General features: G+C 43.3%; 1 protein-coding gene across 1 annotated transcript in view; it reads left to right on the plus strand.

Moving 5' to 3' along the window:
- Positions 1–11,649, plus strand: part of LOC120040184 (cysteine-rich secretory protein LCCL domain-containing 1-like) — a gene marked incomplete at its 5' end in the record, with an annotated part of 29,690 nt that overhangs the window by 14,550 nt on the left and 3,491 nt on the right. Inside the window, 5 exons of the mRNA XM_038985432.1 lie at positions 690–820; positions 1,729–1,772; positions 1,874–1,946; positions 4,822–4,897; positions 6,695–6,828. Of these exons, the coding sequence (XP_038841360.1) occupies positions 690–820; positions 1,729–1,772; positions 1,874–1,946; positions 4,822–4,897; positions 6,695–6,828 (458 nt within the window). The remainder of the gene's footprint in view (positions 1–689; positions 821–1,728; positions 1,773–1,873; positions 1,947–4,821; positions 4,898–6,694; positions 6,829–11,649) is intronic.

The raw sequence follows: 11,649 nt of genomic DNA on the forward strand, positions 1-11,649 counted from the left end.
GGTCTAAAGTAGTGCATTATGGGCCCTGGTCTAAAGTGGTGCATTATGGGCCCTGGTCTAAAGTTGTACATTATGGGCCCTGGTCTAAAGTGGTGCACTATGGGCCCTGGTCTAAAGTAGTACACTATGGGCCCTGGTCTAAAGTAGTGCATTATGGGCCCTGGTCTAAAGTAGTACATTATGGGCCCTGGTCTAAAGTAGTGCATTATGGGCCCTGGTCTAAAGTAGTACACTATGTGCCCTGGTCTAAAGTAGTACACTATGGGCCCTGGTCTAAAGTAGTGCATTATGGGCCATGGTCTAAAGTAGTGCATTATGGGCCCTGGCCTAAAGTAGTGCATTATGGGCCCTGGTCTAAAGTAGTACATTATGGGCCCTGGTCTAAAGTAGTGCATTATGGGCCCTGGTCTAAAGTATTGTAGGCAATATGGGCCCTGGTCTAAAGTAGTGCATTATGGGCCCTGGACTAAAGTAGTGCATTATGGGCCCTGGTCTAAAGTATTGTAGGCAATATGGTACCATTTGGGACAAAGACTAAGTATTTTACTGAATAGTCTAATCAAAATGCAGATATAAATACTGAGCTCATGCACTGTAAATAAAGCGGCATAATGAATTTGAATGTACACTGTACTAACTTTACACTGTAAACTTTACACTGTACTAACTTTACAGTGTTCACTTTACAGCAATCCAGTATCTGCCGTGCTGGCCTCCACTCTGGAGTGGTAGATAAGGATGGAGGATGGCTGGATGTCACCAGACAAGGCAGGAAGGACTTCTTCATCAAGTCCAACAAGAATGGAATTCAGTCTCTAGGGTATGGAAGCGTCATCTGTCTTGCCCAACATATCTCGTTGCCCTCTTGACAACCACAGACAAAAAGCTAGCAATTTGACGGCGCGAGACGGGTGAAGGCATTTCAAGCTGAGGACTGGTTACAGATCAGCTGAGGGGAGGAACGGCAAAAAATAATGGCTGGAACGGAGCCAGTGGAATGGAAGTCAACCAAATGGAAACCATGTGTTTGATGTATTTGATACCGTTATACGTATTCCGTTCCAGCCATTACCACGAGCACATCCTCCCCATTTAAGGTGTCACCAACCTCCTGTGAAACACATGTCCATGTCCGAGTCATAACATGTGTAAAAAGCGTGAGCTGGCACACACCCAAACATGTTTGTAGAGGTGCTGAATAGCGGAGAGTAAACTGTAGAAAAATAAAGTACGAAAGTTACACTCTACATGCTCCCAATAGGGTTGCAAACTTTCAGTCAATTCCCTGGTTTTCCTGAGAGTTCCTGGGAACCATAAAACTTCTTATTTCAGTGGACGTGTTTGAGATACTCAGGGCTGGTCTTAAGCTTTTGGCTGTATGCTTTTTATTCTAGGAAATAGGGTCCAGATAACCCTTCATATCGTTTGGAGTATTTCTGCTCTCTGGTGGTTTTAAAAAAATAGTTTTATCTAAATGGGACTTCCTGTTTGGAGGAAAAGGGAACAGAGGAATAACAATGTGCAGGAATGCAACACTCTGGTGACTTTCCCTAAGTTCCCAAGTCTTATTTCCCTCTTATTCTGGGAAACTTTCAAACAGGATTTCTAGAAAACCTAGGAATTTTGGGAAAGTTACCTAGGAATTTTGGGAAAGTTACCTAGGAATTTTGGGAAAGTTACCTAGGAATTTTGGAATCATAAGAATGTGTGTTTTTTTTACATTTACAGGAAGTATCAGAGTGCCAACGCTTTTATCATCTCCAAAGTAGCAGGTCAGTACAGTACAACAACTATGGAATTAACTGAATTAGATTACATTAAGTCCTGTTGAGATCTCCTTGGGCCTGATATTAGCCTCCTTACTGCCTTCCAGTGAAAGCTATCACCTGTGAGACCACGGTGGCTCAGATGTGTTCATATCAAAAGCTTGTAAAGCACTGTCCAAGGTACGACCATGACACTCTGTCTGTCTGTCTGTCTGTCTGTCTGTCTGTCTGTCTGTCTGTCTGTCTGTCTGTCTGTCTGTCTGTCTGTCTGTCTGTCTGTCTGTCTGTCTGTCTGTCTGTCTGTCTGTCTGTCTGTCTGTCTGTCTGTCTCTCTCTCTCTCTCTCTCTCTCTCTCTCTCTCTCTCTCTCTCTCTGTCTGTCTGTCTGTCTGTCTGTCTGTCTGTCTGTCTGTCTGTCTGTCTGTCTGTCTGTCTGTCTGTCTGTCTGTCTGTCTGTCTGTCTGTCTGTCACTGATGCTCTCTCTCTCTCTCTCATGCTCTCTGTCTCTCTGTCTCTCTGTCTCTGTCTCTGTCTCTCTCTCTCTCTGTCTCTCTCTGTCTCTGTCTCTCTCTGTCTCTGTCTGTCTCTGTCTGTCTGTCTCTCTCTCTGTCTGTCTCTCTCTCTGTCTCTCTCTCTCTGTCTCTCTCTCTCTCTCTCTCTCTCTCTCTCTGATGCTCTCTCTGATGCTCTCTCTCTCTCTCAATTCAATTCAATTCAATTCAAAGGGGCTTTACTGGCATGGGAAATGTGTTTACATAACCAAAGCAACTGAAATAAACACATACGTATTGGTGTTATTTACAATGTTGTTGGTGCTCAACTGGTTGCCCTTTTTTTCACAGGCCACAAATATTACTATTGTGAATGCACATTGTGGTATTTCTCCTAACAGATATGGAGTTTATCTATGTTTGATTGGTTCAAATATTATTTGTGTATCTGAAGGAATAATGTATCTCTAACGTGGTCATACATTTGTCAGGAAGTGCAGCTACGTGTCCTCATTTGGTTTGTCTTTCTCAATAGCAAGGCTATTCTCACTGAATCTTTACATAGTCAATGATTTTCTTAATTTTGGGTCAGTCACAGTGGTCTCTGTTCAGGGCCAGATACCATTCAAATTTGCTTCGTTTTTTGGTTAATTTATTCCAGTGTGTCAAATAGTTATATTTTTGCTTTCTCATAATTTGGTTGGGTCTATTTGTGTTGCTGGCCTGGGACTCTGTTTGTGTTCGTTAACAGAGCCCCAGAAGCAGATGGCTGAGGGATCGCTTCTCTATGTTAATCTCTCTGTAGGTGAGGGCTTTGTGGTGGAATGTGGTGGGCATCACTTCCTTTTAGGTGGTTGTAGAATTTAACAGCTCTTTTCTGAATGTTGATACCTAGCAGGTATAGTTCTATTTCTGCTCTGCATGAACTGTTTGGGATTTTGCGTTGTACGTGAAGTACATTTTTGCTGAATTCCTGTGAATTATTGGTTAATGAGTGGACTCCAGACCTCACAACCATAGAGAGCAATGGGTTCTATAACTTATTGAAATATTTTTTTGCCAGATCCTAATTGGGATGTCGAGTTTTAAAGCACCAGATCATCAGCAAACAATATGCATTTGATTTCCGAGTCCAGTAGGGTGAGGCCGGGTGCTGCAGATTGTTCTAGTGCCCCCACCAATTCATTGAAAAAAATGTTGAAGAGGTTGGGGCTTAAGTGGCATCCCTGTCTCACCCCACGTGTACAAATATTTGTTATAATGTCATAAACACTTTCCTTTAATTTGTATAGCGGACTCTCGTGCCAAATTGAGTCAAAACTTATTAGAAATCAACAAAGCATGAGAAGACTTTGCTTTTGTTTTGTTTTGTTTGTTTGTTTGTCAGTAAGGTGTATACGTGGTCTGTTTTACAGTATTTTGGTATGAAGCCAATTTTACATTTGCTCAGGACATTTTTTTCACTGAGGAAAATGTTGCCATCTGCTGTTGATGATACTGAAGAGGATTTTCATAGATTGCTGTTGACATAGATTGGGATCAAATGTGTGGATTGTGGGAGACCAGACCTTGGTTCTAAATATTTGGGAAGATCCCAGAGCTATTTTATAATTTTGTTTAGTATACCATCAACACCACAGGCCTTTTGAGGTTGGAGGGTTTGTATTTTGTCCTGTACCTGTAATTGGAGAATCCAGTGGGTTCTGATAGTCTTTAATAGCTGATTCTAAGTTTTGTAAATGATCATGTATAAGTTTCTTGTCTTGGTTCTTTGTTAAAAGGGTTTTTCCAGACATCTCCATTTTGCATTGATAACTCTCTGGTAGTCTTTAATAACTGACTCTTAATTTTGTAAATTAGCATCTTTTGATCTTTGTTCTTTGTTAAATGGCCAAAAAGGTTTTGGATAGATAGCTCTTCAGTCTGATAGGTGTGTCAGTTGGCTGACTGTGAACATTCTGAGAGACTCTGGGTTGAGGTCAGCGATAAAGTAGTCTACAGTACTACTACCAAGAGATGAGCTAAGTGTACCAACCATAGGAGTCCCCTCGAAGCCTACCATTGACTATGTATAGACACAGTGTAAGACAGAGCTGCAGAAGTTGTGACCCATTTTTGTTGGTTGTTTTGTCATAGTTGTGTCTAGTGGGGCATATTTGGGAAGGGAATGCTGTCACCTCCAGGCAGGTGTTTGTCCCCCTGTGCGCTGAGAGTTTTAGGTTCTTGTCCAGTTTTGGCGTTTAGGACATATAGAATAGTACATGTCCCTGGGCCTGGAAATGGTTGATCTCCCCCTGTAGCATGGAGAAGATGTCTTCATTAAAGTATTTGGATTCTATTGGGGGGATATACAGTAGGTAACACACAGGAAGACATTCTTATCTGTTGAGATAATTTCCTTATTTATTTCTAAGGTCTGATCTAGATCTAAATAGGTTGTGGGCATGGTCTCTCTCTGACTCTTATCTTTTTCATCTACCCCCCTCCACCTCACAACACTACCCCTTTATGGAGTAAATATGATTGTTTAAACATTAAGCTACACTTATCCTGTCTGTTTTCAGGTTATATTGCCCCCGCAACTGCATGGACGAGAACCCTAACATATCACGGGTCATCGGAACCAGAATCTATTCGGATGTAAGTGACTGAGCTCAGAGGCAAATCTGGTGTGTTCTTAGAATCCCTGATGTTTCATGATGTCAAATATCAGGTCAGTGGAGAATCTGGTGTGTTCTTAGAATCCCTGATGTTTCATGATGTCAAATATCAGGTCAGTGGAGAATCTGGTGTGTTCTTAGAATCCCTGGTGTTTCATGATGTCAAATATCAGGTCAGTGGAGAATCTGGTGTGTTCTTAGAATCCCTGATGTTTCATGATGTCAAATATCAGGTCAGTGGAGAATCTGGTGTGTTCTTAGAATCCCTGATGTTTCATGATGTCAAATATCAGGTCAGTGGAGAATCTGGTGCGTTCTTAGAATCCCTGATGTTTCATGATGTCATACCTCAGATCAGAGGGCTGTTGTATAGTGTCTGATTCAGTCTTGACTACAAAGATTCCTCACAGTGTTCTCTCTCTCGCACTCGCTCTGTCTTCGTTTCTTACTTCTCTCCCTCTCTCTTTGGTCTCTCTTGTCTCTCTTTCTCCCTCTCGGCCTCTCTGTCTGTCCCTCATTTTTATATCTCTACCTTCTCTCTCTTCTCTCCCTTTCCCTCTCTCCCTCTTCCTCTTCCTCTCTCTCTCTCCCTCTTCCTCTCTCTCTTCTCCCTTTCCCTCTCTCTACCTCTTCCTCTCTCGCTTATCTCTTATTTCTCTCTTGTGGTGGAAATTCTAAAGGGAGAAACTGCAGATTCCTCAAACAAGACTTTATTATAAGATTAGCAAAAATGGAGCAGTGAACCATTCACCCTTGAAGATGGTTAAGGCCCAACGAATCATAATTGGGTCACAGCTTTTATAGAATAAAAGTACAACGTCTTTTGTCTACGTGGCAATTTAGTACATGTCTTTACCCTGTCATAAACTAGGAAGTACATGTCTTTATCCTGTCATAAACTAAGAAGTACATGTCTTTATCCTGTCATAAACTAGGAAGTACATGTCTTTTCCCTGTCATAAACTAAGAAGTACATGTCTTTATCCTGTCATAAACTAGGAAGTACATGTCTTTATCCTGTCATAAACTAGGAAGTACATGTCTTTACCCTGTCATAAACTAGGAAGTACATGTCTTTACCCTGTCATAAACTAGGAAGTACATGTCTTCAACGTCTTTTGTCTACGTGGCAATTTAGCAGATGTGTGGAAACAGGGGCGGAACATAGTGTGTAAAAGGCGATTTGGTTTGTCTGCGCAGATTATTAAGATGGCCCCGAGGAGCGAGAGAGAGAGGCCCCGAGGTTGATGGCACGGGGGCTCAACCGTATACCTGCGTCCTGTCACAGTTCACACTATAATGTGCTCCTTCCGGCAAGGTTCCACACAGCTGACTTCCTGTAGATTGTAAATCTCACGTGCTTACGGTCGCACCTAAAACGGATCTTAGCTATACGCCCAGTCACACCAAGAGAAGTTTGTGTCAGGTTAGGAAAAAAAACATTAGCATTTAACAAGAGACAATTCTTTAAGAAGTAAAAAAAAAATGGGATAGCATGACTAATTCTGTCATTTTCCACGACGGTCTCTCGATCGGTCTTTCACCAGCCCAACTCTAACCATCTTTTCTCTCTCTCTCTCTCTCTCTCTCTCTCTCTCTCTGTCTCTGTCTGTCTCTCTCTCTGTCTCTGTCTCTCTCTCTCTCTCTCTCTCCCTCTCTCCCTCTCTCCCTCTCTCTCTCTCTCTCTCTCTCTCTCTCTCTCTCTCTCTCTCTCTCTCTCTCTCTCTCCCCCTCTCTCCCTCTCTCCCTCTCTCTCTCTCTCTCTCTCTCTCTACAGAAATCCAGTATATGCCGGGTGGCGGTTCACGCAGGGGTGCTTCAGAACGATGAGGGTGGCTACATCGACGTGATGCCGGTAGACAAGCGGAAACAGTACATTGCCTCGTACCAAAACGGCATTACTTCCGAGAGGTACGGACCGGCCCACGCCTGTGTGGAGATTATCCCACACTGTGGTCATTCATCTCAGGCCTGGTGTCTAGCACACACCAGCACAGCTTAAAGTTTGCATCATAAATGAGACCCTGTTTCCTACATAGTGGACTACTTTTGACCAGGGACCATAATGCTATAATACGGTGCTATTTGGAACACAACCATTTACTGTACGATAAGTCTCCCAGTGTCTTTGTGTAATGATATGGAATACACTGGAGAGAGAGAGAGAGACAGAAAGAAATGCCTGGAAATGTGATTTTAATGAAAGTAGGAAATGTAACGATGACATGTTATCACAGTATAAGATAGATAGAGAGTGAACACAAAGTAACTGGGCTAGAATTGGAGAGTCTGTCTGCCTGACTGTCTGCCTACCGGTCTCTTTACCGGTGTCTTTACCGGTCTCTTTACCGGTCTCTTTGCCGGTCTCTTTGCCGGTCTCTTTGCCGGTCTCTTTACCGGTCTCTTTACCAGTCTCTTTACCAGTCTCTATACCGGTCTCTTTACCAGTCTCTTTACCAGTCTCTTTACCGGTGTCTTTACCGGTGTCTTTACCGGTCTCTTTACCAGTCTCTTTGCCGGTCTCTTTACCGGTCTCTTTACCGGTCTCTTTGCCGGTCTCTTTACCGGTCTCTTTACCGGTCTCTTTACCGGTCTCTTTACCAGTCTCTATACCGGTCTCTTTACCAGTCTCTTTACCAGTCTCTTTACCGGTGTCTTTACCGGTGTCTTTACCGGTCTCTTTACCAGTCTCTTTACCGGTGTCTTTACCGGTCTCTTTACCGGTCTCTTTACCAGTCTCTTTGCCGGTCTCTTTACCGGTCTCTTTACCGGTCTCTTTGCCGGTCTCTTTACCGGTCTCTTTACCGGTCTCTTTACCGGTCTCTTTACCAGTCTCTATACCGGTCTCTTTACCAGTCTCTTTACCAGTCTCTTTACCGGTGTCTTTACCGGTCTCTTTACCGGTCTCTTTACCAGTCTCTTTACCGGTGTCTTTACCGGTCTCTTTACCGGTCTCTTTACCAGTCTCTTTGCCGGTGTCTTTACCGGTCTCTTTGCCGGTCTCTTTACCGGTCTCTTTACCGGTGTCTTTACCAGTCTCTTTACCAGTCTCTTTACCGGTGTCTTTGCCGGTGTCTTTACCGGTCTCTTTACCGGTGTCTTTACCAGTCTCTTTACCAGTCTCTTTACCGGTCTCTTTACCGGTCTCTTTACCGGTCTCTTTACCGGTGTCTTTGCCGGTGTCTTTACCGGTCTCTTTACCAGTCTCTTTACCGGTCTCTTTACCAGTCTCTTTACCGGTCTCTTTACCAGTCTCTTTACCAGTCTCTTTAACGGTCTCTTTACCAGTCTCTTTACCAGTCTCTTTACCAGTCTCTTTACAAGTCTCTTTACCGGTGTCTTTACCAGTCTCTTTACCGGTCTCTTTGTCGGTGTCTTTGCCGGTCTCTTTACGGTCTCTTTACCGGTCTCTTTGCCGGTCTCTTTACCGGTCTCTTTACCAGTCTCTATACCGGTCTCTTTACCAGTCTCTTTACCGGTCTCTTTACCGGTGTCTTTACCGGTCTCTTTACCGGTCTCTTTACCAGTCTCTTTGCCGGTGTCTTTACCGGTCTCTTTGCCGGTCTCTTTACCGGTCTCTTTACCGGTGTCTTTACCAGTCTCTTTACCAGTCTCTTTACCGGTGTCTTTGCCGGTGTCTTTACCGGTCTCTTTACCGGTGTCTTTACCAGTCTCTTTACCAGTCTCTTTACCGGTCTCTTTACCGGTCTCTTTACCGGTCTCTTTACCGGTGTCTTTGCCGGTGTCTTTACCGGTCTCTTTACCAGTCTCTTTACCCGTCTCTTTACCAGTCTCTTTACCGGTCTCTTTACCAGTCTCTTTACCAGTCTCTTTAACGGTCTCTTTACCAGTCTCTTTACCAGTCTCTTTACAAGTCTCTTTACCGGTGTCTTTACCAGTCTCTTTACCGGTCTCTTTGTCGGTGTCTTTGCCGGTCTCTTTACGGTCTCTTTACCAGTGTCTTTACCAGTCTCTTTACCGGTGTCTTTACCAGTCTCTTTGCCGGTCTCTTTACCAGTCTCTTTACCAGTCTCTTTACCAGTCTCTTTACCAGTCTCTTTACCAGTCTCTTTTACCGGTCTCTTTACCAGTCTCTTTACCTGTCTCTTTACCAGTCTCTTTACCGGTGTCTTTACCAATCTCTTTGCCGGTGTCTTTACCAGTCTCTTTACCGGTGTCTTTACCAGTCTCTTTACCAGTCTCTTTGTCGGTGTCTTTGCCGGTCTCTTTACCGGTCTCTTTACCGGTCTCTTTACCAGTCTCTTTACCAGTCTCTTTACCAGTCTCTTTACCAGTGTCTTTACCAGTCTCTTTGCCGGTCTCTTTACCAGTCTCTTTACCAGTCTCTTTACCAGTCTCTTTACCAGTCTCTTTACCAGTCTCTTTTACCGGTCTCTTTACCAGTCTCTTTACCTGTCTCTTTACCAGTCTCTTTACCGGTGTCTTTACAAATCTCTTTGCCGGTGTCTTTACCAGTCTCTTTACTGGTCTCTTTACCAGTCTCTTTACAAGTCTCTTTACCTGTCTCTTTACCAGTCTCTTTACCGGTGTCTTTACCAGTCTCTTTACCGGTCTCTTTACCAGTCTCTTTACCTGTCTCTTTACCAGTCTCTTTACCAGTCTCTTTACCGGTGTCTTTACCAGTCTCTTTACAAGTCTCTTTACCAGTCTCTTTGCCAGTCTCTTTACCAGTCTCTTTACCAGTGTCTTTACCGGTGTCTTTACCGGTCTCTTTACCGGTGTCTTTACCGGTGTCTTTACCAGTCTCTTTACCGGTCTCTTTACCGGTCTCTTTACCGGTGTCTTTACCAGTCTCTTTACCGGTGTCTTTACCAGTCTCTTTACCAGTCTCTTTACCAGTCTCTTTTACCGGTCTCTTTTACCGGTCTCTTTTACCGGTCTCTTTACCAGTGTCTCTTTACCGGTCTCTTTACCGGTCTCTTTACCGGTCTCTTTACAAGTCTCTTTACAAGTCTCTTTACCTGTCTCTTTACCAGTCTCTTTACCGGTGTCTTTACCAGTCTCTTTACCAGTCTCTTTGCCGGTGTCTTTACCGGTGTCTTTACCGGTGTCTTTACCAGTCTCTTTACCGGTCTCTTTACCAGTCTCTTTACCAGTCTCTTTACCGGTGTCTTTACCAGTGTCTTTACCAGTGTCTTTACCAGTCTCTTTACCAGTCTCTTTACCAGTCTCTTTGCCGGTCTCTTTACCAGTCTCTTTACCAGTCTCTTTACCGGTCTCTTTACCGGTCTCTTTACCAGTCTCTTTACCGGTGTCTTTACCGGTGTCTTTTCCAGTGTCTTTTCCAGTCTCTTTACCAGTCTCTTTACCAGTCTCTTTACCAGTCTCTTTACCAGTCTCTTTACCAGTCTCTTTACCAGTGTCTTTACCAGTGTCTTTACCAGTCTCTTTACCAGTCTCTTTACCAGTCTCTTTACCGGTCTCTTTACCGGTCTCTTTACCGGTCTCTTTACCGGTCTCTTTACCGGTCTCTATACCGGTGTTTATACCGGTGTCTTTACCGGTGTCTTTACCGGTGTCTTTACCGGTCTCTTTACCGGTCTCTTTACCGGTCTCTTTACCGGTGTCTTTACCGGTCTCTTTGCCAGTCTCTTTACCAGTCTCTTTACCGGTCTCTTTACCGGTCTCTTTACCGGTCTCTTTACCGGTCTCTTTACCGGTCTCTTTACCAGTCTCTTTACCAGTCTCTTTACCAGTCTCTTTACCAGTCTCTTTACCGGTCTCTTTACCGGTGTCTTTACCAGTCTCTTTACCGGTGTCTTTACCAGTCTCTTTACCGGTCTCTATGCCGGTCTCTTTACCAGTCTCTTTACCAGTCTCTTTACCAGTCTCTTTACCGGTGTCTTTACCGGTGTCTTTACCGGTGTCTTTACTAGTCTCTTTACTAGTCTCTTTACTAGTCTCTTTACCGGTCTCTTTACCAGTCAGAAACAGAGGAACAGTTTAATCTGTGCTAGTTTCTGTATGGACAATAAAAGTGCTGCAAGTCCTGTGCAGGCCAGGTGGCACATTAAAATACAGGTTTAGCCTACTATTTAGCCTACTATAGCCTACTATTAGTGTTATATAGCCTAGTATTAGTGTTATGTAGCCTAGTAGTAGTGTTATGTAGCCTAGTAGTAGTGGTATGTAGCCTAGTAGTAGTGGTAAATAGCCTGGTAGTAGTAGTGTTATATAACCTATTTATTAGTGTTATGTAGACTAATATTCGTGGTATATAGCCTAGTATTATTGTTAGCTAGCCTAATATTCGTTTTGTATAGCCTAGTATTAGTGTTAGCTAGCCTTTCTCGCCCCGGGGTTCCGCTAGCGGAACACCCACAACATTCCGCTGCCTCCGCAAAGCGCGAAATTCAAAGAATATTTTTTAGAAATATTTAACTTCCACACATTAACAAGTCCAATACAGCAAATGAAAGATAAACATCTTGTGAATCCAGCCAACATGTCCGATTTTTAAAATGTTTTACAGCGAAAACACAATATATATTTATGTTAGCTCACCACAATAGCCAAACACACAACGCTATTTATCCACCGCATAGGTAGCTTTCAAAAAACCGACAAAATATAGATATAATTAGTCACTAACCAAGAAACAACTTCATCAGATGACAGTCTTATAACATGTTACACAATACATTTATGTTTTGTTTGAAAAATGTGCATATTTGAGGTATAAATCATAGTTTTACATTGCAGCTACAATCA

The sequence above is a fragment of the Salvelinus namaycush genome, unplaced genomic scaffold (genome assembly GCF_016432855.1).
Source record: "Salvelinus namaycush isolate Seneca unplaced genomic scaffold, SaNama_1.0 Scaffold332, whole genome shotgun sequence".
Taxonomy (NCBI): domain Eukaryota; kingdom Metazoa; phylum Chordata; class Actinopteri; order Salmoniformes; family Salmonidae; genus Salvelinus; species Salvelinus namaycush.